Below are 26,249 nucleotides of genomic sequence, written 5' to 3'. Positions count from 1 at the left end.
ACTCTGCATGGAGCAGAACACTTCAGATGCAGATTTTAAACATCAACAACAAAAAAGTATGTATACAGTACACTACAGCACACATTGTCATATCCTTATAAAGTAATACATTTGTTGACTAGATGCTGTATTAGTAGAGAACAGCAGTATGTTTGCCGACAAGGCTGATAGGACGCTAACATTAAATCTAGCCTCAAGTGGTTAGAACAATGTGACAAAAATACAAACAAGTCCTACCCAAATGTTTAAATGTCATGATTGTTGGGAATGTTCTACGCAATAATACAGCAGTGCTGAATGGTTTATGTATTTATTGCGCCCTCTTGTGGACTAAATCAGCTGACTTTAAAATTTAAATATTAGATCATATATATTAATATTTATATATTTATTTCATTTTAAAAAAGTACAATACATTTTCATGGTTCAGACAGTACTGTTTATCTTTGTAATAAAATGCAGCACTATTTTCTGTGAGTGCTATTTTTTCATTCATTATCAATTTTAAAAACTATCAGTTGATTATCGATTATTGGCAGGTACTACCTAACTTAGTTATCGTTTTGGTAAAATCCACGATCTGTCGACCTCTAATACTCTTGCTAAATATATGTAGAAATATTTTTGTCATGTAAAATTACAGTTCATTTTTGAAAGTCGATCATCTATTAAAATGCCCAAATTTTAATTTCTGTAGCCGAAACAACAAATTCATGAAGTTTCCTCCTGTCCCAATGTTTTGCTTTACAGCATTTCTTATAGTCAGAGTCATCAAACTGGAAGGACCAAGTTTGGTTTCAGTTAACTAGTGCTTCACGATCAGTGCTCCAATGATTCAGAAAGCCTGAGGGGAAGACACATTAATTTCCTGCTGAATCTGTGAATGGTCACTAGGCATCTTTGAAACAGGGTGAAACTGGTTTGCATTTCATTGTCTATTAAAAAAGGAGAGATGTTTGCCCATTAGCACCTCTTTGTAGTGACTGCTCAAGGTGTGGCACACAACTTGTCACAGGGGCTGCTGCCCTGTCTTAAGTTTCACTGAAACACATGACAGTTCAAAGGATTCCTGACAATGAAACACACCCATGTGCATAATCAATATGGTATTTTGATTGCAATACAAGTCAGGACATTAAGTAGAGCAGTATATTTACAGTAAAGCACTAAAAGTTTGAGACAATAAGGTGAAAATAATTATTTCATAATTTCTTTTATTAGCAATCTGAGTAAACATTTCAATTGAAAAATTACCATGAATATCAAAATTTGGGGTATTTCTAATGTCCCTCTTTTGCTTTAATGACAGCATGCATTTAAGGTGGCATAGACTGTACAAAACCAGGTGATCCTTGTTATTCCAGCATGATTTGAGAATGTTCCAAAGAGCATCTTGTGTGCTTCAATAGAATCAAGGATATCAGAACTTTGTGCAAAGGAGTTAATATGGTCCATGTAACAAATTTACTACCATAGTGACCTAGAAATACAGTAGAATCTCAAACAATTTCACGGCATAATGGTTCTTTACTTTCATAATGTTTCTTTGGTTTCTATATTTTCCAAAAATCCAGCTTTGTTTATTTCCATTGATTTTGAATCCCTGATTTTCAATGTAGCCTTAGACCTTTGGACCCAGCTGTTTCTCACTAAACAAAAATCACACAAGTTTTGTTTTTAGAAACTGGTCTTAGGTGAACAGCTCGCTTTCAGTTTGACCATTGGTTGATTGACTAGGGGCTGACACTTTGTCCCGCTTCTAAATGATGACCTTTTACTCCAGATGCCCTCTCATACCCTGCAATGTTTGCTGCCCCACGCACGCGATCCAACTCCCGGCTGCTAGCACTGCGCTTGTCCGCCTTGACGCTTCAATGCACCCTCTCATCGCATTACTTCTGCTATTCTAACTTTTCCATCAATTATGCACAAGAATAACTGAGGCCTAGCCGCAGCAGATACATAAAAGAGGAGTGGAAGCTTCCATGATTCCACCGTCTGTTAGCATGTTCCCCCCTACCAGTGATACTAGTGCCAGGGCACCAGCGCACAGAGGATTGGCATGGTTGTACAGCCGCTGCACAAGTATAGTTTATGATGTCTCTTCTTGGCATATATCCAGTAAAATCCTTTGGTGTCGTGTAATGCGAAAGGTTTTATGACTAGTTCATTTGCTTGGCTTGGAATTAGATGGATCAAGGCACCACTGTGAAAATGCTAGAAATCAATCAACTTTAACTTACATTTTTTGTGTAATTCGACTAAAAGTTATTTCTCATTGATTGCCTGCAAATTAAATACAGTCTAAAAGGAAAGCAGTTGCAACCCCCTTGATGTGCTGACAAACCCTACTAAGTGTAGCTTACTCTCAAATCCACAGCTGTTTGTTCAAAAGACAAAATGGAAGGAGGTTTGAAAATGGCCTCGTACATACTCATACCGTCTCAAGACCAAATCTAATAGTCATATGTCTCTATACAAAGAAGGAAAAGCAGCTAACTCACAGATAATGACATACATAATAAAAATGTGTCATTTAATCAGTGAAGTGTACACTAAATATAATTTGATAACTTGCTGTGAACATTACAATACTCAAAGCAAAAAAAAAAAAAAAAAAAAGTACTATAGTAATATCAATCAATTATGCGTAATTACAAGCAACTAACCCTAAACCAATAGTAAATACAAGCTATTAATTAGTAATAATCAGAAATTACTTCTGAAATTACACTGTAACAATGACACATTAAAATAAAGTGTAACCAATGTCAGTCCATGAAAAGATGCCATCCACTGGGATGTAGCACAATGTTGCCCTAAGGATTGCAACAGTGGTCATCTTGACCTCATTTTCTCCACATTGCGTGTGAAGAAGGTTTGTTAGCCAGACTTGACTCTGAGATCGCAAACAACATTTAATATTTTATGGGTCCCAATGCTCAAAGCATTTTCAAATGTGTTACAAGGAAATGCTCTACCTCTTACCACAGACTGATAATCTACAATGAACTGTTCCTCAATCTCATACCAGGTACATGGAAAGAAAATCTAGATTCCCACCAATTATTTTTTTTATTATTAGTTTCAGGCTGGAACTAGAAAAGTAATTATTGACCTTCATTTGTTTTTCTCCTTGAAAGAGTAAAAAAAATAAACGAACATTACCCATGTGTTTAAAATAATGGAAATTATTAAGCAATTACCAGCCTGATTAAATGATCTCAGTTTTAATTGACTATTGGGTATACTGGGAATTAACTATTAAATAAATACTGTCATGCATTATTCCTGGATATTTTGTTGTTGTTCTGCTGTTTTACATTTTTGTTCAAAAATTTAAAATGAAAGTGTCACTTTGTATATTTCTTTCTACAAAATTTAATTAAGAATCATCTGATTTTGTTGGATCAGCACCATAGTTTAAATCGTAATATGTTCACAACAATACAGCTTAGTGGAAAACTAAAAGATGTCCTTCAACACAGCAATATTTTAATCAATATTTATTTTAAGCAATATTTTAATACGTTAAATGGATGAAATATTTCATGGAAGGCAGCAGCAAATATTTTTTTCAGTACGAGAAAGAACAATTAAGGTATCCTTCGGCCCCACAGTTGTGCAGGTGAAAGTTGTTTTAAGTTTTTTGACCACGTTCAAATCTGCTAGACATATTTTGCCAGCTTTGAAAATGTTTCTCTCTCAAATTCCATCTTTTTCATTTCATACTAATCAAGTCAGTCCATTTTTTGTTAGCTTAGCCTGTCGAAAAAGTGCTTCCTTCATTATTTCTAATTGCGATTAAATGTGACATAATGAAGGGCACAGAGATCAAACTGCTCTGCGCTTTCTCTGCAAAAGAATGCTACATTTTCCTCAAATTCTTATCAAGGGGGCTTAGTAAACTTTAAGATCTTTTCAGGAGCTTTATCAGGTCATTAAGGTCTGAAGCTGATTAATATGAATAGTTGTTGAGGTTGTGTCTCTCTGAGGGAGACACAGAGGGGTGAAGGGGTTCAGAGGAAGTGTTTTGTATCTCTACACAATGGGCCGATGACCTCCTAAGCCCTTTAGTGCCTCACTTTTATTACCTTCAGCCATGCCTTCAAAGACCCCAGCCAAGGTATTTCACCACTAAAAAGCACACACAGTATGAGCAGCTCAAGCAAATATTGAGACCCGAAAAGAATCAGTTATTATCTAAAAGTCCAGAAAGGATGAGAGATCACTGTGATGACTCAAGCGTAAAAACGTAAAATGTACAAAGGTTTGGCAAACTTTAATTTAAACGAAGACACACCCAGAAATCTCTCTGTGTCCTGTGGGACACAATCAGGACAATTTAGTAGCATATCGGTAAGGAATGGGTCACAAAGGTCAACTAGTTGTTCACGATTTGCTAGTTCTTCATATAGTTTTTAGATTTTTAGTGGCTGTAATTTAATAAGCTTGCTATAAGAATGCTGTGCATTAGTTGATAGAGAGATAGCAAAGTAAAACCATCTTAGAAATGTTTAAAATAACTTTATGAAACGTCTCATGAGACCCCCGTTGCACTCCATCCAGTTGTTTTTGAATGCAAGAAAACATCCTATGTTAACTCCCCCTATATGCATTCTTTTTGGACAAGTTGAACCCAAAATTTGTTTAATTATTCAGATCTTCCTAAAGACATCATTTAAGGCAAACCCACCATCAAGTCTATTTGAAAATATGTAGCTTTGCACATTCCTAGTATCAGTAGTACACCATGTACCACTCTGCGTGCTAGGGGTCATCAAACAGCAGGATGTTCTAGTTTCCCTACAGGAGAACTTCCTTTCAGCTGGGATGATTCTTCTGATACCCCAAGCCTTTTGAGAGTACCAGCAGACCGTCACACAGCCCTAGAGGGTTAATCAGGGTGGGGTATGATTGCGGGGGTTGAACTGAGAGGCCTGTGGTTCCCATCTGTAACTCTTTTCATTCTTTAGCCAAGAGTCTACCATATCCAACTATGGGTCTTGACTCTCTGTTGCACCTATTCATATTTCTATATAGAAGCCTTGCTGTATGTTCTTCCTGTGTGTAAGCGCCTAAATTCTTTAAATACTGGCAAGGGTCCACTAATAAAGGAACAATGGCACCCTTTCACGTGGGCTGGGTACTTGTTGGGAGAAGACTGAGGTCCTCAGACCAGTCAATATTTGGACATAATTTTTTCTTCCAGACATTTAAAATCCAAGCAGAACCGAGCAGTAGGAGGCCAGGAGTGCCAGTGAGGGAAAAGGAGGGTAAACACACAGAACAATACAAACCGAACACCACACAATACCACTGAACAGCTATCACAATATCAACTGGCCACAAACCGCAAACCATGGGCTTTGTTAAAGTGGGGATTAAAATTGAGCCAGCACAAAAAAGAAACCATTTGAGGTCATATTAGCCGGTGCTCCCAAGCTGGAGGTGAAAAAGAGAAGGCTTTACAGAGGATCCATGACATTTCCCATTTCTGAAGGGAAGAGATGAGCCAAGAAAGACAACTGAAAAATCGTTTAACTGTGAAATATTAAACAATATTTCATTTTTAAAGAAACCGCGGTTACTATTCACTACAACACCTGACTGAGAAAGCTTCAAAACCAGATTTGAAAGGCATTATCAGTGATTAAAACAGGACTCTGAAATGACTCGGTCAGAATGCTAAAATCCCTCTCCCCAGCTGTTAGGTCCATTCGACAGACTTCTTTAATGGACAGCAGTATCAGCTTCCATGGCACCACATACACAAACACCCATAAGATTATGGGAGGAATTCAATACTGATTCCTGGCTGATCCAACCTATCAACAACAAATAAACAGGTTTCATTTTCAACACAAGACAATTTTAATTTAAAAACTAAATAAAAAATTCCAGTAACAATAGCTAAATAATAATGACAAATGAGAACATTTGTAATTAATGTAGATAGTATATCTGGATTACTTGAAATCTTCACTCTCACAGAAAAACAAACAATGAAAAGAAGGATATACGGCAAAGGAAAAAATAAGCTCTCTATCTCATGCCAATCCAGTATAATTCCTTAGAAAGAACACGTCTCAAACCAAGAAATGACTAATCTGAGACTGAGCTGGGAAACTTCAGAGAAAATGTGCCAACTTGAATTGAATTTGTAATTGCAAGTGGCGTGGTCCACATTTGAAAAAAAGAAAGCCCCAAAACCCAGTGAAGCCTGTAAGGCCACCATATGTAGAGCAAGACAGGGGCTTACATTTGAATGGGTGCACTGCAAATCTCAAGCCAAAAACTAAAGAACCATTCCCCCTAAATCCTCTAAAGAATCTCTATAGACTCCGCCGTACTCGCTCATGTGAAAATACTCGCAATCACTCAGTATGCTCATCGCCGCTCTAAAGTGCAACTCCTATGCTTGTAAAAAAGGATTAAGAGATAATTCTGCTGCACAATTAGAAAAAAATAATAATAAACAATTGTTTCTTGTTATTAAAGATAGGCATTTGTCACTAAGCTATTTAGAACTTCAATTAAAGCTCTAATGTAGGCAATCTTTCTGCCAATGAGTCATGAATATTTCACGGCATGGCTATGTAAATCTTGAAGTTGAACTTTTGCACAGCTGTCTCTAATGTTCGTAATTTAGGAATGTTAATGAGCGATATTAAGAGAGGAAGAAGCAGCTATTTAAAACAACAGAATGAACCGATCGAACCGACCTTAGTACTGCCTATGTAAAATGCTAAACAACTAAACGATTGATTTTTCTAGTGCTCAAAAAAACCCGCACAGTTCTAAATTAAGGTTTGAACTGAGTAAACGCCCTTATAAGAATTCAACAGATCGATGCACAAAAACCTCTTGATCTGCAGTAATGTAAGCTGCCAAGGAGGTAAGTTGTTTTGGGGTTTATGACTGACACATCACTAGACTCAAGGCCTCAAGGTCCAGATAAAGAGTGCTGCTACATTATACAGCACAGCCCAATTTGAATTAGGCCATTGGGTGAGTGCATGAATGTGAATGAGAGATACTCATTTGGACTAACTCATTTATTTGCTAGAGGGGCCTCATTTTGCCTAGACAAAACCTAGGCAGGGAGCCTCTATCACACACATACACATATTCACGATTGCAAAACACTCTCTGCCAAGCTATAGAGGCAGGGCTCGCCCTCAGATTCACCCTAACCAGGGCTCAATACTGTCCGATGATGGTTAACCACAGCCTTGGGCTGTTATCACTGAACGTGTGACCCCTGCATGCGTTTGTCTCTCATAAGCATGCACCCAACTGGGCATCAGCCTCTCCTGAAATGCTTCTATGGGTTTGACCCATTGTGTAAACCCAGCATGGGGTTGGGGTGCAGGGCAGAGAGAAAGCCCCATGGCAACTGAAGAGGGACAACTGAGAATGGGGATGAGCTGTCAGGCAACTCTGGAGTTCCAGCAAAGCGTGGGATACAGTGAGCCTTATATTAGGATACAAATCATCCGTCTAAATATGATGATGGTTCTTCTTACAAATGGGTTAACTGTTATGAAGATGTTAGCGTATTATTCTTATATATACACACCGATCAGCCACAACATTAAAACCACCAGCTTAATTGTGTAGGTCACCCTTGTGCTGTCAAAACAGCACCAACCCGCATCTCAGAATAGCATTATGAGATTCTTCTCACCACAATTGTACAGAGCGGTTATCTGAGTTACCGTAGAAAAGTCTGGCCATTCTCTGTTCATCTCTCTCATCAACAAAGTGTTTCCGTCCAAAAAACTGTTGCTCACTGGATGTTTTTTGTTTCCATTCAGAGTAAATTCTTGAGACTGTACTGCGTGAAAATCCCAGGAGATCAGCAGTTACAGAAATACTCAAACCAGCCCATCTGGCACTATCAATCATGCCACAGTCCAAATTACTGAGATCACATTTTTCCTCATTCTGATGGTTGATGTGAACATTAACTGAAGCTCACGACCCCTATCAGATCATGATTTTATGCACTGCACTGCTGCCACACGATTGGCTAATTTTCACGCACAAGTCTCTAGAATTTACTCTGAATGATGCCAAAAACAAAAAGCATCCAGTGAGCGGCAGTTCTGTGGATGGTTGATGAGAGGTCAACAGAGAATGGCCAGACTAGTTTGATCAAAGTCAAGACAAAGTCAAAGTCTATGGTAACTCAGATAACTGCCATACAATTGTGGTGAGAAGAATCTCATAATGCTATTCTGAGATGCGGGTTGGTGTTGTTTTGGCAGCACGAGGGTGACCTACACAATATTAGGCAGGTGGTTTTAATGTTGTGGCTGATCAGTGTATAAGTATATTAACAATTATATTAAGAAGAAGAATTGTTTATCTGAAAATACTCCAGCTGTTATATTACACACCCTAAATATTTACAGACATTAAACCAACTTATTCTTTAGCTCAAATTAAGCAAGAATAGTACCTTTTTCTACTCCGTATACCATTTTAGATTAACATTCTTCATTGCCCAGGAATGTTGTATTAACTTAGTACAAAGTTTCTAAAAAACATAATTAAAACCTTCACTAGTTCCGAGACATTTTATGAATGCTTCAGAAGGAATTAGCACAGACAAAGTTCTTTAGATCCTAATTGATTTTAGAATGTGATTTTATTTATCATAATTTTAAAAGGGTACAATTCTATGTCTATTCCCTATTCCTTCTGAGGCATTTATAAAATGTGTGGCTTTATAAAATCCTCAGAGCTAAAAACAGTTAAATTTACTGTATTTCTAATGTTGTTTCTAAAGGGCAATGTCTAGGACAAGCTGGCGGGGTCTGAATTGCACAGATATTACGTTTTACTTTTAAGAGCTTGTCTAAGAGAGCTTTTTAGAGTTATTTAGCAAAAAGCTAAAAGAAAAAGTGCTTTCAGGTGTATCTGTCTGTTAACGAATATTAGGCCTAAATTAAAAAAAATTAGCACTTTTTTTAGCTTTTTGGCCAGACTAGTTTGATCATAGTCAAGACAAAGTCAAAGTCTATGGTAACTCAGATAACTGCTCTACAATTGTGGTGAGAAGAATCTCATAATGCTATTCTGAGATGCGGGTTGGTGTTGTTTTGGCAGCACGAGGGTGACCTACACAATATTAGGCAGGTGGTTTTAATGTTGTGGCTAATCAGTGTATAAGTAGCCTATATTAACAATTATATTAAGAGGAAGAATTGTTTATCTGAAAATACTCCAGCTGTTATATTACACACCCTAAATATTGTATTAACAATATTTAACGAATAACGAATATATAAAAGGTATATTCGTTAACAGACCCTTTTTAGCTTTGTGCTAAATAACTCTAAAACAGCCAACGCCGAGAGATAATTTCATAACTATTTGCGCCTCATTTATTTGTACAGTTCCGAGCGCTGTTTCTTGCTACTGTAGTAATTTATTTATCACAAGCATTGAGTTTTGAGAATTCACTGGGAAATAACGCTGTCAAGAGTGTCCATCGCACCCTAGATGTGCGCGGAAGTTTCGCACTTACAATACGTGTTTGTTGAGGCTGATGATCCAGCAATAAAACTTATTCAAAGGATTCGGAAGGCTTGAGGAGCCGGTTCGGTTCGGAACCGTTCGGTTCGCTTGCTCGGTATTCTACGCACAATGCGCTTTCCTGATCGTAAAAGAGGGCTGCTAACTGACAGACTCGGAACAAGTAAAACCATTGGTGAAACCATGTTTAATGCGAAAGTAAACTCACCTTGGGTTTGTTCGGTTCCAGTAGACAGCATATCGATCCGCCACAACCTTAGACGCCGGATCCAGGCCCAGCACAGTCATCCACAGGCTGATAAACACCAAATAAAACATTTCCACCTGCGGCATTTCTAAAAGTTTCAGTTTTGAGTGACTGAGATCTGCGACTGATCAGGCAGAAAGGTTCTTCACGTCAGTTTTTGTTGATTATCCCCACGTGTGATATGTATTCTCTTTAAACAGCTACTTAATTATGCGTCTTTTACTCTACAAAAAGGTGACGACAGTTCTATTCAGCCGCAAAGCAAGGATTGAAGAAGTCCTTCAGAGAGTCACAGTTACTTGTAGATGATAAGAAAGAGACTAAGATAAAAATCTAAGAATGACAGGGGCTGGTTAGTCTTTTCGCTGTCTGCCAATAGTCCAGTCCGAGAATGCATTCATCTCAAGCGCATCCTCTCTCGCGATTGATCGCACAGCCAGAAAGAGTTATTTTCCAGGATAAAGTAAATAAATAAATAAATAGGCTATATGTAGACAATTTCAGGTCCTTGAATGTTTTTCACTTCCCATTCCACAACCCGACAGATTCTCAGCGCAGAACAGCACGGGTTAAGAGCCGGTAACTATAGTTAGTTTGAGTTCATCAAAACAACAGCGAATGTCCATTGGCACATCATTCTCCAACATGTGAATGAAGACGTGCGCTCTGTTTGTATTGTCAGACTTTGACGTTTAGGTAGGCTATAAACAGAATATAGACGCTGCCCTGTTGCGTAGCCTCCAAAATGTCAGGATTGAGTGAGCCGAATTTTAGCCTACCTAACTACCTCTGAGAACGAACTGCGATGAATAGCCTACAAACAAACAAACGCCTGAAGTCTAAATTAGTATGTTCTGTCGTATTCACGATTAAATGGTGAGGTAGTCCACAACAGTAACGTCCCGGGCAGTAGAGTTGGTTATGAGTGAATGAGCCATGCTGTCTCAGAAAGAGAAGAGATGGTACAGTTTCAAGCTCGCTCTCTCTCTCTCTCTCTCTCTCTCTCTCTCTCTCTCTCTCTCTCTCTCTCTCTCTCTCTCTCTCATTGGTTTGCATTTTGAATGATGGTAGTCTCGGTAGCAAAAACCACAACCCTCCTCCAAAGGTCCAGCTTTATTTTTTGTACGGTGAGTTAATTCGCAAAACTGAATAAATTCCCAGGGCCAAGGTCCCTCGAATGATTTCTGCGTCCTTAAAATACCTGCGAGTATTTATTACATTTCTAGAAATATTGCAAAAAATTGCGAGGAACATCATAAAAACAGGTGTGAACGGTCCCTGATTATAAATATATATATATATATATAGATAACTATATAATCATATATTTACACATACACACACACATACACATATATATATATATATATAAAGATAACTATATAATCATTATTTCACACACACACACACACACACACACACACACACACACACACATACACACATCATATACATATATATATATATAACTTTTTAACTAAAGGGAACTTTCGTGTTTATTGCTAAAATACGTTATAAGAAGGGCTCAATTGAAAGCAAAACTTGCTGTGATATTCAGAAAGTGCGTTTGTTTATGTGGGTGATTCTTCTGTTTTGCTTTTTGAGATATAGATGCACATTTCCTCAAATTTACGACGGATCCCACTCATTCTCATCTCAAGCAAATATAGAGTTCATATGAGCAGTTGACGTTGCTCTATTTGCAGACCTTAAAGCCCTAATACGCCCCGTAGTGGAGCGACTGAAAACAGCCCGAGAGAACACGTGGGCACAAAAGTGTTCAGTATGTCAAGGATGGAGGATGCCTAGAATAAAATGCAAAAAAAGCTAATAAAATAAAGGATTTCACATGTAGTTTCTAATGTAAGGGGTCTAATGCAGGCTGAGGTTTTGGACTTCACTGTCTCAGGCTTTGAGAATGTGCCCTGTACTATGCCACACCAACAGACCTAATGGTCTATTGTGCCACTGTTAATCACCTCATCTCAGACAAAAGAGCTTTTTTAAACTAGGGTCAGAGTGCATCAACATACAGCCACAATCTCATCGTCGCATGATCGCATCCTCCTGCCTCATCTAATTTTCCTGCATCTGCGTCAGAACTACACACAGACAACAAATTGCAAAGTGTTTTAGTTTAAGAAAGTCTCTTTTCAAATTATTATTACAATAATTGCAACATAATTATTATGCATACACACATATCCTCCTGAGACCCGAATGTGACTGCTGTGTGCATTTTGCATTTCCCTTTTTGATTTGTAACTACCTAATAAAAATTCAAAGCAAATGTTTTTTTGTTTTTTAAATCTACAGCAAATATTTGTTTTAAATTGATGGCAACATATGTAGACAGTGGGACTAAGTTGTGAAATTTTAAATAATACCAATTATAGAAAGTCAAATCAAATGGTCAATTATGTTTCCATGATGGTTGGTTATTCAGGTTATTCATTACATCAGCATAATTCATTCTGATACAAAGTAATGGCCAGCAATTTTAAAATAAAATGATACATTATAAATTATGAATCTATGTACTGATTACAACTGCCTCATGTCTATCAACCATGTTGAGTGGTTTAAACATCATCTGCACTGTGAGTGAATGCACTTAGCTGCATAGGAAAGCTATATGCTCCCTTCCTCACTTTTAGTGAGTGACTTAACCTCCAGCATGCTGTCTGTCTGCACTGGTCTCAGAACAGTTTGAAATGCACCTAACTCCATATAAAGCCTCAGTGTGATTATGCACAGTAAATATAAGATTTTTAAGTGCACTAAAGCACACATTATTGTATGTTGTGTTTCTCTGAGATGCACATAACAGGGGCAGCTGGGGCGCAGTCAGGAGCGGTCGTGTCGCTTTCAGTGATATAAATTCAATTAGTCTTTTATAGAATATTGACAAACTTTAGAAGCTGTCAGGTTCAGCCAAAGCCAGTTTGATTTTGTTAAAACTAATAAGCCATTAGACTAATCACTTTAAGAAAAATACCATTAGGTTACCACAGTACCGCATCTCCCTATACGTATATTACGCAGTCTGCATAGGGCACTAGAAACTCAAGCGGCCGCCCTTATTCACATGTTAGATGTTATTCAAGAACCCTGTAGCATTTGCAGAACACAGTCGATCACCTCAAACTCACACTTTCTCATCACGACCTTCGCACCGTGCACCACATTTCCAGGGTAATTCCATGGTACTGAATAACTGATCATGTTCATATTTCATGATACTTCCATGGTACTCCAAGGTATTGACACATGTCATAAACATGGGGTTATCACAGACCATGTCTGAAAATAAATAAATAAGTGTATTACCATGGTGCTATTTAGGGATGCACCAATTTATCAGACAAACATCGGTTCGGCCGATATTCGCCTTGTTGACTGCCATCGGCCTATCTGCAAATACGATGTCATTCACCGATGGCAGAGGCCGATGTTTATCTGTTTATATGCGTTGGTTATTTGTGGTCGACTTGGACAACAGTTACCTACCCAGCTGCAGATTCAGAGAAGATCCACCAGGTTAATACCAACACCAAAGCGTTCAATTCTGGTGACTTAGAGATAGGGCTGGAATGGTTATCTGGCATACCGGCATTTTCCCAGTGGGCCAACACACTTTGGAGCCGATCAGGGGTGGACTGGCCATCGGGAGAACTGAGCGGGCCGGTGGGTCCTGAAAATGAATGGTATGAGGTCGTTTTGTCGCTGCGTGTCACTGGCAGTGTGAACGCAGCTTTATGCAGAATGGACCACAAAACGGTGCCGCGATATGCAGAAAAGGACAGCGAACACCCCCTTATCTTGACACAGCTTCTAAAAATGCAGCGCTCCCATAAGAGATGCTAAAAACACAGTGAAACGTGACGCTGTTGTCAAAAGACGTTAATCTAGCGAAAGTTTACCTGGAAGACGATTGAAAAACAGCACAAGTGGACGCAAAATCACGTTCAGTTTGAACATCCCTTTGTTCACATACAGCACTTGCTGAGTTTGGTAAAGTTGGAAATATATTCACAGATTCAAACTTCCCGGATCAATAACTAATAACAGAAACGTTCTTAAAATACAAACGACACCCTTTTCCAACCGTAGTAATGTAGACAACGAGCCACAACCTAATTTTAATCAAAACGAGCCTTCCTCCAAATTAGGGCTACATTGATCTCTTAGTGCAGCCGGCTAAGAGACGAGTCCGCAGGGACCATCTGCAAAAATATTCAATAACTTCACTGTTATACATTGTAGTGTCACCAAATTCAGTTCACAAATCAGTGGTCTCCGGCTGGTTATACTACAACACTTAGTTTGGAAAAATGTGCTTTTACAGAATTTTGAGGATTTTTTTATTAGTTAACATATTCAATAACTTCAATGTTACACATTGTCACCAAATTAATTTCAAACATCAGTGGTCTCCTGCTGGTTATACTACAAAACGTAGTTTGGAAAAAAAAAGGCTTTTACATAATTTTGAGGATTTATTTTTGGAAACATATTCAATAACTTCATTGTTACACATTTTCACCAAATTCAGTTCACACATCAGTGGTGTCCTGCCTTTGCATAATCCTGGGAAATTTTTGTAGGGATGAACATTTTCACTAATTCTAGAAAGAGATAACCAAACTATCATATGGCCTCTTTAGTTAGGGCTGTTGCACAACACACAATACCAAGGTACATTCAGTTTGGTATTTGTGCTTCTGTCATTCCAAGGCACTGTATGTGAAACCATCTTGCACAAGTTCAACACTGAATCTATACGGGGATAAATACATTAAACATATTAAGAACATTTTAACTTTAGGAATCCTTTAATGCATAAAAGTATAGAATATTTGATGACTTTAATGTTATCCCTGGAATTTCAATCCAGATTATTTATATATTATGCACTATTCAGATTATCTACTGCTAATGTTTAATTGGTTTAAAACAATTAAACATTAAGTCTCACCCAAACAGCATCAAAACAGCATGTTTTGGACAGGTCCACGTTTCCACACAAGGAACAGAAATCATTATTTGAAACTGAAAACGATACAATATATTACAGCTAAAGTTGTAAGAAGTGCTCAACACATGAATTGCAAAAACAAATTTTTCCAAACTAAGAGTTGTAGTATAACCAGCAGGAGACCACTGATGTGTGAACTGAATTTGGTGACACTACAATGTGTAACCGTGAAGTTGAGTATTTTTTAGTATCGTTTTTCGGTTTTGCACTTTGCAGACGGTCCCTGCGGACTTGTCTCTCAACCGGCTGCGCGTAGGTAAAGACCAATTTGTCCAGCTCGGAGGAAGGCTCGTTTTGATGAAAATAATGTTGTAGCTCGTCGTCTACATTACTACGGTTGGAAAGAGGTGTCGTTTGTATTTTAAGTACGTTTCTGTAATTAGCTATTGATCTGTGAATATATTTCCAACTTTATTGGACTCACAAGCTGACGTTTCTCGAACTTACCTCTCAAAAAGACAGACTTTTGTTTCAGTTGACTGTAGGTCAATTTACACTGTATCCAGCGCTGTATTCGTAAATATCCTGATACTGTTTTACTGTGTGAGAAACTGCTCCAAATGAATCTGTGATAGAGCGCTCTGAACGAATTGTACTGAATCACGAATCGATTCAGACCGTTTTAAAAAGCCCGTTTGGCCAATTCACTGAAAAGAACCAACTCAGAATAATTATTCATTCGCAAATTGGGCATTGCTAGTTCTTTTAAACAGCCAACAGAAATACGGGACACATTTAATGATTGGTAAAATATTCTGAGAGTAAATATTTCTCAGGTCAGTCTGAGCGCTTATGGTATACTGGTATTCTTGCAAAAGTATGGGAAGATATTTCCTGAGAGGCCAATTTTTGTTTTGTAAAGAGGCCCATGTTCAGCCTACTGTAAGTTTGTGCTTAATGGAAACACAAGAACTTTGTATTCTGTTTGAAAAACACAAGAGCTGAAAGATAGCCCTCTTTATGTTTGTATATGAATTATTAATCTTTTATATTTCATGTAATATTTTATTGCTTTTATAATCAATTTTATATTTAAATGTAATTACATGTTTTGAAAAAATATTTTTTGTTGGGCTATGTACTGAAAAATTATTCTCATTGAGTAGGCAGATGTATAACAGGCTAAAAATCCTCTTGAAAAAGTTATTTTTCACAAAGAGAAAGAATCTTTGTCATGTGAAAGAAGGTTATATTAAACATTGTTTTATAAATTTGTATGATTGAATTTGTGCTCAATCAAAAATGTGATGCAGGGCTGAAAGACTTAAAAGCAGCCAATTTATTTTTTATAATGAAGATTTCTTTGTTTCACTGGCACATAAGGGGGGATTAATTAACAAAAACTAAATAAACAAAAACAAAAAAATATGTATCGGCTATCGGCCAAATTGTTATATTTAACAACGGTATCGGCCCAGAATTTCACAATCGGTGCATATCTAGTGTTTTTTGTGGGAAATCTAACAGAATCGCCTATTATTTGTGATAAAAAATGTCACATATATTCAATTAAAGTTATTTAAATTCACTTCCAGCACCTGTACAATCAGCACTGGTGTCCCCCAGGGATGTGTGCTCTCCCCACTACTCTTCTCCCTCTACACCAATGACTGCATCGCTATGGACCCCTCTGTCAAGCTCCTGAAGTTTGCAGAGGACACCACTATCATCTACCTCATCCAAGATGACGATGAGTCTGTATATAGAAGGCAGGTAAAACAGCTGGCTCTCTGATGCAAAATAACCTGAAGCTGAACACGCTCAAAACTGTGGAGATGATTGTGGAATTTAGTGGGAACACCCCAACACTGACCCCCCTCGCCATTCTAAACAGCACTGTGGCTGCAGTGGAGTCATTCAGGTTACTGGGCACTACCATCTTACTGGACCTGAAGTGTGAGACCCACATTGACCCACAAAGGCCCAGCAGAGGTTGTACTTTCTTCGCCAGTTGAGGAAGTTCAACCTGCCACAGGTGCTGCTAATGCAGTTCTACTCAGCTGTCATTGAGTCTGTCCTCTGCACTTCAGTAACTGTCTGGTTTGGTTCAGCTATGAAATTGGATATCAGAAGACTACAAAGGACAGTTCGGACTGCTGAGAGATTATTGGTTTCCCCCTACCCTCCCTTAAAAGTGAGGGAAAAGGCTTTAAAAATCACTCTGGATCCCACTCACCCAGCCCACTTCTTTTTGAACTGTTGCTTTCTGGCCGACGCTTCAGAGCTCTGGGCACCAGAACCGTCAGGCACAAGAACAGTTATTTCCCTCAGGCTATCCATCTCATGAACAGTTAAAACTGCCCCATTTTCTATTAAATTTTTATTTATATATTGTTATTACATTTTGTATTATTGTCTATGTCTTGTTGCTGTTTTGTATTTATGTGCACTGGAAGCTCCTGTCACCAAGACAAATTCCTTGTAAGTGTAAGCATACCTGGCAATAAAGCTGATTCTGGTATATCAAAGTCAAAATACAATGTCCACGCATGTGTAGGTGGGGTCGAATGAGGATATATATGCAAAATAACAAATGTTCATTTCCTAGTTTTTCCTTTGCAGTCTAAAGTATCCTTTCATGCTCTTATCCCTTCGTTTATTACCATTATTTCGGAGGCCTCAGTGTCACTCTCTCCATTATACAGTCCACTAAACAAATTCCTGGAAGAACAAATGTTTATCTCCCACAGTCAATGTATTTATTTCTATGTATTTAAGAGCCTGGTCTTGAGCAGTTGAGCAGAAACCCAAATATAACTGCCTCCAGCTGGACATTCTGAGCAATAGTCTTTCATGTGGAGCAGCAACATATATACATGTGCATTAATCAGCGACAGCAGAGAAGAGCTTTTCATAAACAAAGAGAAAAATAATGAAGAAAATTAAGATATTTATATGGAAAGTGAGAAAGCAAGAGGTTCTCACCAATATCGTGGACCAAAGATTTAATGACTGATTAGCAATAGATATAACCAGTAATGATGTCACTAATCACAATAGGGAAAACTTAGTGGTTTCTGTAAGATAAATAAAATGGTCTCTTTAATATGGCCATAGTTGTGATGAAGAGTGAAAGTGCAAACATTCATTTAATTAACCATGATAAATGTTTAATAGATTATCCATTAGCAGTTTATCACCACTCGTGTGGCATCTTGTAAATGGCTGCTTAAAATAAAACATGAACCGAATCATCCAATTACTTCAAAATGAGAGAGAAAAAAACTTTATTTCATCCACACAGTCAGTGTAATTAGATGATAAAGACCTAATAACGAGAGGTTATTTTCAGATTCATGGAGATAATTCTACCCAGTCTTTACTGCGGCCAAGTCTCTGGCAAAGTATGTCTGAAAGTTGTGCTTGTTTAAACGTGATTTATTTGAGTTGCGTGCAAATGTGGTGCACCCCTGACCTCTCTTATCTCTAGATGACCTGTAGTTCACACACATTGTGCTTCTAATACTCTTCAACAGGATGGATGGAGCTAAACACATGTTCTTCAGTGACAGGCATATCCCTACAGCAGGGTATCAAATCCCCCTGACCCATAGAACCTTCTCTGTTCAAGCTTATTGTACAAAACGAGAGCTGCTGACATTGGAATGCCAATGTAACCGGTTCGAGGAATGAGGAAGCGGGAGATGGTGAAACCAACTCAAAGGTAAATGTATTCATCCTCAAACAATGCACTTTTCAGCAGAACAATTCTGTAACACATACAGCTCTGAAGCTCGGCATTCTCTCAATCACTCTGAGGTCTGGCCCCTTTCATTTCCCCCGTCTCTCACTGTGAACAAAGAAACACCAATTACCAGCAATTCATCTCAGGTGAAAACCCTTACCGCTTCCTCCATCCCCAGATGAACACTCAACCACGCCCTCGCCTCTGCAGCCAACTACTCCAAAATGGTTTAAGGTTACTGTGGAGACTGACTGCATGTCTCTGTTCATATACGTGACAGTACAGGAGGACAAAGGGAAGCTCTTGCTGCTGCGGGACTCTCACCGGATAGAACCGGATCAGAACAAAACCCAACAAGATTCATTCACTCAGTTACAGTCAGCTCACTTATCAGTTTCAGCTGACTTCATGCATGTAATCTTCTTCCTTGAACAAATTTTCAGATAACAGTCTAACAGATAAATAAGTGCACGTCAGGAAGTATTATAGACATTTCTTTCAGCATACTCTAAATACATCCTCTGGGAATTTCTGTTGTAGAGTAGACTAGACTAGGCAGCAAAAAGAAAATAAACCTTGATGTTACATTGGGCAACTAATGAGACATATAAAAGCTTATTTATAAGAATACAGTTGGGATCAAAGGCCTTGGTACATATTGAAAATTTTGGATTTATGATCTAATTTAAACCTGGAAATTAACAGAAAATTTAAAACATAGAAGTTGCAGTATGAACAAAATGAATGAGAAATAAAGATTCTGCACTGTTTCTTTGGTCACTAAGGAAATATAGGTAAATATGTTACATAGAGCATGTAAGATCCTTTTTACAATAGGTCTGATTTTCTGGCTTCCTTTGGAACAGGAAATAAAAATGAAATGTTTAAAATTTTTTCCGTTCTGAGCAGAAACAGTATTTTTTTTGTTCCGGTTCCAGCGTTCCTATAGCCTCCTTTCCAAATGGTAATCGGTTAGAACGAAATAAAAGAACCGTTAATAACATTCTTTTTAAAACGACAGTACTCTGTGCTAAGGGTGGGTGATATACCTGTTGCAGTTTTTCCAGATCTCATAAGAGAAGCAAGGCATGTGTTTTTGAAAATAAAAATAAAAATAAGGAACTTGCCATCCCCAAAATAAAAACAAAAATTCACAGTAGAAATCATAAATTGTTATGCTGATAATACAATTTGTAGTGGAAAATTGTTTTTATTAGAAAAATGAAGAAAAAAACAATAACAAAAAAAATCAGACTTTTGAACCCCACTATATATAATTTACATACAAAACTATGCCTATATTCTTTCATCAGTACTCAGAGATCTATATATTGATGAACCAGTGGTCTGGGATTCCTTTCAACTTAACACGAAAATGCACTTGACACATTCATTCACCACTCTTTGATGGGACACTTGTTGAGGACAAGTCGTCAGGGAGAGAGGAAGTCCAGTCTAAGGAGATGTGGAACCATTAGCAGATGTAGTGCTGATCTAAGACCTTATGTGTGAGAGAAAGAGTGACTACATGCTCCTTATCAAATCAAACTAGATATGAATTCCCTCATTCGGGTAGAGATCTGCGCATAACAGGGTCTGTTGTGGTAAAAGTGGGAATATGCCAGAAAAAAAGGAATGTCTGGCTTAATTTCTGAAGATACCTGACCCTCTGGTGGGATCAGCAGAGCGTGAATGAAACAGTCAGATGTATTTCAATAAAGTCAGATCCAGAGGTGGCCTTTTACGAAGACTGAAAAGACTGTCTGTTCAAGTCATTCTTTGCATGTTTCACTAATGATGACTGACATATAGAAAGAGACAGGGTCGCTTCTGAAAAAGATTTTGAAAAGACGGTAAGGTTGCTAAATTATGAAAAGACGTTGCTTAACTCTTAAAGCAATTTTGTGTTTTCTTAGAAAATGACTCAGAATCAGGGAGATATTAACCCAGATCCTAAATGAGTATAATGTATTAGGATTCAAAGGTATTAAGGACACTTAAGTTGCACTTAAATATATCAGATTGTAATTAAAATGGATAACAAATTATCAAAACCGTGCATCTGCAGCAAATTATTTTTCAGAAATTCTCTTCTCTGATCCATTTGTGCAATAACTTTTAACAATCTGATCCCATTGATATTTAAGTGGTTGTACAAGGTCAGTTCCCCTCAAGTTCACAAAGGTTTCCTAGAAGACAAAACATAAGTGTAGTTTATCACATTAAATGCTATGTTCACATTAACCAGTAGAGCTACAGAAACACTCTAATGTAGAACTTAACTGTAGCTTAACTTGTAGAGATTGGTGCTAGCAACACCGAGGCCATGGCCCTGAATCCCAGGGAATGCACATACTGGTAAAATATACAGATGAGCCAAAATATTATGACTATTCACAGGTGAAGAGAATAAAGTTGATTATCTCCTAACAAGGCCACATGACAAGGCTGGGTAGATTAGATGGTGAGTGAACAATCAGTTTTCATAGTCAACTTGTTGAATGCAGGAGAAATGGGAAGGAGTAAAGACATTAGTGACTTTGACAAGGGCCTAATTGTTATGGCCAGATGATTGGTTCAGAGCATATCTGAAACAGCAAGGCTTGTGGGGTGCTCCTGGTCAGCAGTGGTGAGTACCTATCAACAGTGGTCCGAGGAGGGACAAACCACAAACCGGCGACAGGCTGTTGGTTGCCCAAGGCTCATCGGTGCGCGAGGGCAATGAAGGCTATCCCGTCTGGTCCAAAACGAAAGGTCTACTTTAGCACAAGCCACAGAAAACTTTAATGATGTTACGGGAGGAATGTGTCACAACACACAGTGCATCGCACTCCGTAGCCGCAGACCGGTCAGAGAGCCCATTTTAGCAACTTTAAATTATACGTTTCATACCGTTTCAAAGCAGCATCCCAAACACTGAAGTCGTGTATAAATGTACTAAAATCTGACAACCAGAAAGGGTCCAAAATATTTGTATAAATATTTGTATTTTAACAGTATGTTTATTGATTTATCATTTAAATCACAGGCAAACTTCTTATTTGGAATTTTCTAATTTTTTTTAAATGTGAGCTTGTGCTTTTTTTAACATAAAATGTGATTTGGTTTGATATTTTGTTATCTGATGCAATAGCGCTTATTCTACAAATGAATGTAAACTCAATTTAAACACTTGTATGTAATATTATGCATATAAACAACAAACATGTAACAAAATGTATAATACATGTGTGGCTAAAGTGTCCAAATACTTTTGTGGGCAACTGTATTAACAACAACAACAAAAAGAACCTTCTTCTCCAATCCTGATTCAATTCCAAGCCTGAATTCTACCTTCAGGTATCTCATTCCTATTAAAATAATTCACCATCCCTATCTGTACTCTGCACCATGGCGCCCCATTACATTTGAGCAAAGATATTATGGGGGCAGAACAGTAAGCAGCTGGTGTCTCTGTGTAGTCATGTCATAGGTGAGTGGCTTTGACCTTTTTCTCCAGTGTGGTAGAAAAGAACCACAAGGTGACCACGGCTCGTCCAGCTCGCATCAAACATGACAGAGCCGCAAATTACCAGTGGCACAAAATCAGCCCCTGCCACGCCATGAAAGCTGCTGTCATTTCTTTCTGACTTCTCTCATCCCATTACTAATCTACGAGCTAAACATTGCTGACACAGAGAAATGATTTATTGGTAGCTTGATGCATTTAATAGCTTCCTTATTAAGATTTACGACATCTGTCAGGCCTATGATTCATTAGTTTGAACTGCTTTTCTAAGCACAACTTGGACTAACTAACAGATCTCAGAGTGGGGAGTGTCTGTGGAGCTTTTGAGTTGGTAATTCAGGTGTTAAAAGGTATGTTACGTGGTCTGATATCATAGAGCACATTTCCCACTCTTTGTTACAGAGAGGTTTTGGCCAAATTGAGTGAGTGAATGTTGAGGCTCATGTTCCAGAGGGTCTTTATAGAGTCAGGGGTCAGTGCCAGACTCCTGATGCGTGGCATAATAATGAGCTGCCTCTTCACTCACCCTGTCAGGATGTATTAGCACTGGAGCACCTCAAACTCTTCACTGCTCTCTCATTCTCACTCTCACTGCAAAAAAAAGGCCACACTGCAAATAAAAAAAAGTTTCTTAATCAGTATTTTGGTCCAGTTCTCCAGTACAAATATCTTAACATCCTCAAAACAAGATATATTTACTTGAAAAAAGCAACATTGTGTAAAATAATAAGATTTGTTTTCAGAGTTAAAAGTGAGTGAATTGCAGAGTCAACTATATATAACACTGTGAAGCTTTTAAAACATTGGTCTGTTCATTTGAGCAGAAAATCTATCCCAACACAGCAACATTGACTCAACCAATGGTGTGAATTTGGGGCGGTGTAGGACTATCTGTTTGTACAACCAATGGAAGATGTTGAACACCTGAATAGGGCCAATTTTTGGAGGGTTTAAAGGCAGAAATGTGAAGCTTATAATTTTATAAAAGCACTTAATTCGTCTGTTAAATCTCATGGATTATTTGAGTTATTAAAATAGTCATTTTTACAATCTTTTAGGGTTCACGTCAACAAACTTTTAAAAAGTTTACAGAAAAAAGGTTAGTAAGTGATTTTATCACACTAAAATCATGTTAACACACATATTTTTAAACTCTTGTGGCGATATTTTTAAAACAGTGCGTATTCTAACGTATTGGCCCCATTCACTACCATTGTAGGTGCCTCACCGTAACCCATATTTTTGCTTTTTTTTTTTTTTTTAAGAAAAGGAGGGGCAAGTCAAACTTTTTTGAGGTAATCAACATTATGCCACAAATGCTGTAGATTGAGCTAAACCTGTATTGAACCCAGAATATTCCTTTAATATCTTATTAACCTTTGCTTTACAGGTAAAGAAAGATGTTTAAATATTTTTTACAAAAGACAAAATAATGATTAAGAAAATAATTTTGCAGGGCTCCCTTTGTTTGATTACCTCTTTGCATAAGCTCCCATTTTACCCAGCCGAAAACCAGTCAGCTAGCTTGGTCCCATATTGTTATGTATCAATGTTTAAATGGCTGTAAAATCTGTGAATTATGACTAATCCATGATATGTGATTTATCAGCCATTTACCCCTACTCCCAGAAATGTACCAGTAATTCACAGTGTGGTAAACATGGGTTGGTGGATTAATCGTCCAGGCATGTATTTGAGGGTGGCCTGGGAGCCTGGACATTGTCAGGTTTCTACCATTCTTTGCATGGGTTGTTTTACAGAATTTCACTCTCTCACGATCAGTATAGAGCTGGTTACTTTTAAATCCAGCCCATTAGTCAAAGGCAAAAACATGGTACTCACATGCAGGAAAGTGATGGACAGAGGTGGTAAGTGAATGCTGGCCTAATGTTTCAAACAAGCTTAATTCAGCAGAGAGAGAAATTCCCAAGGTTGCACAGGTGATAGTTTAAGTCACCCAAACCAAACAAAGCCTCCCCACTATCACACATGTCTACACCAAATATAGGAAACAACAGGGGTTAAAATCCCTTCTTAAAGGGAAAGGTCACCCAAAATAAAATTCAGTCATCATCAACTTTTGGGTGAACTTTCCCTTTAAGGACAAGTTTTGTTTGTTTTTCTTCTGGTCTATATACATTATGAAGTATTTTTTTATTAATAATTGATAAACATCATTTGTCAAATAAGAAATAACAACAGCGTTTAATCAAATTAAGCATATTTTGTGTTTATGTAATCACTCTTGGCAACTCATACCCTCTCAATTATTTTATAAGAACTCCTGTATTATTTCTTTTTAGTACAGTATGATGAACATCTTGGAGCTATTGTTCAGGCATATTTTACTCTCACCTCAGAGCTTAACATATTGTATATTCTAAAGAAAACACTCAAATACATGCACGCACCCTGTTAAACACAACTTGAGTGCTCTTTTATACTGTAGACCAGTTTATGAGCACCGGCCATGCAGCAGTGGAGTTTTATGGGTGGTGAAATGGTCAGTTCCCATCTGTGCTCCCTCGAGACCTCCCCACAAAGCTGGATAGAAGGTGTTTTTTTAAGCGCAGAGTTTTTCCTTCAAGCTGTAACTGCAGAAATGTTCTCAGTGGGATTACAAAGACATTCTAATGAGACCATGGGGTTGACACTGGATCACATCAAGGGCCCATGTCACTTCACAATTCTTTTTTCTTTTTTCTTTTGTGGGAACAGCCTTGGTCAAGAAAATGGCTCTGTTTCCCTGTTGAAAAGACCAGCATTGCTAGTAGTTTCTTAAAGCTACACTATATAAATTTTTTTAAAATAACAAAATGTTATTAATGAGAGTGTGCAACAAAAATCCATCTTCCAAACCATGTCTTTTCTTTACCCAAAAACACTTTGATAAACCTATAATAATGATTTATATTTTAGATTTTGCAGGGAAATTGCATACATATGTCATACACCTGTGTGTGAATTATTTTTTATATAATCACAAAATTGAAAATGACAAATAAGTATTTTGTCTCAAAATAAATGTGATAATTGGCAGGATATTAATTAGTGACATAAATGTACATTTAAAAAATATATTAAATGCCTCAAAATCAAGCTTTAAACAGTGCAAGCAATGATCCCGTGCGTGTCACGTCATATTCATACACAGAAAAAATAAGCTCCGGCTATTGTATTTTATGTATTGTAAAGTTTGTCGTCACAACACATGTGAAAAAAACAACAAAACAACAAAACTTTGGGGAATCACCGGTTGTAAAAACAAAGAAACACAGAACAGAGCAGAGTTTACAAGCAAAAAGAGAAAGCGACACAATCCATAATAAAACCCAAATTCAACATCGGCTTGGCTTTTCAGACTCTCCGAGACAACTCCGAGATCTAAAAGCGACCCAGAAATTGCTTTTTTCTTACTCAACAGGTAATATATTTTATTGATATGGTTTATGTGTAATTGTGTAATCATGAAATTCAATAATTATACAGTAATCGGTGTAGAAATTTCACTTGCTTGCACACGTGTGTATTTTTCTTTATAACAGCAATCCTTTATATAAATAAATCCTTTAGTTGTAGGCTTGCCAAGGACATTTGAGTCTTGAAATGATGTTGACTACTGGTTGGTAACAATGACAATCTATAAATGAGTTACTACCGTGGTCTGTTTGGTCAGAATATCCTGCAGTTATAAAAACTTTACAACTTTTGACCTTATCAGACTAGCAATCGTAATGTCTAATGTTAATAAACATTGTCTAACTTTTGTAACGTCATTTATTTCAAAACATCAATGTTTCAAAAAAGTCAAAACAACAGCATGTTTCAGATATCTGTCGTTTTCTATCTTTTGTATTTATTTGTCCATTCGCTATGATAAGATGTCCAGTATCCATGTGTACATCGGTGCCTCAAACCAATTTATCAGCTCAGAGGAGCAGAGCAGAAGCACTACCAAAACAATGTTCTTCCGCAAGATGCATGCAGTTTTATTTTTTAACCGCTAAAAGGACAAAAGTGTAGCTTGAAAATTCTGTCATCATTTACTCTTATATTGTTCAGATCTGTTTGACATACTTTCTTATGTGAAACACAAAAGGACAAGTTAGACAGAATGTTAGATATGTATGGAAAAAAGATGCAATGAAAGTGAATTGTGACTGAGACGGCCATATCCACAACAATACATTTAAGTTTGAAAACGCATCTTTTTCTCTATTTTTTG

At 37.6% G+C, this 26,249-nt stretch overlaps 1 protein-coding gene across 1 annotated transcript in view; it reads right to left on the bottom strand.

The window, feature by feature from the left end:
• Positions 1–10,739, bottom strand: part of LOC127627321 (ephrin-A5-like) — a 72,529-nt gene extending 61,790 nt beyond the window's left edge. Inside the window, exon 1 of the mRNA XM_052103668.1 lies at positions 9,755–10,739. Coding sequence (XP_051959628.1) covers positions 9,755–9,879 — 125 coding nt within the window. The 5' untranslated portion in view covers positions 9,880–10,739. The remainder of the gene's footprint in view (positions 1–9,754) is intronic.
• Between the last annotated feature and the right edge of the window lie 15,510 nt (positions 10,740–26,249).

This window comes from Xyrauchen texanus, chromosome 34 (genome assembly GCF_025860055.1).
Source record: "Xyrauchen texanus isolate HMW12.3.18 chromosome 34, RBS_HiC_50CHRs, whole genome shotgun sequence".
In the NCBI taxonomy this organism is placed as follows: Eukaryota; Metazoa; Chordata; class Actinopteri; order Cypriniformes; family Catostomidae; genus Xyrauchen; species Xyrauchen texanus.
Note: the sequence above shows the minus strand (reverse complement) of the source record. Positions and strands in the feature narration are given on the sequence as shown.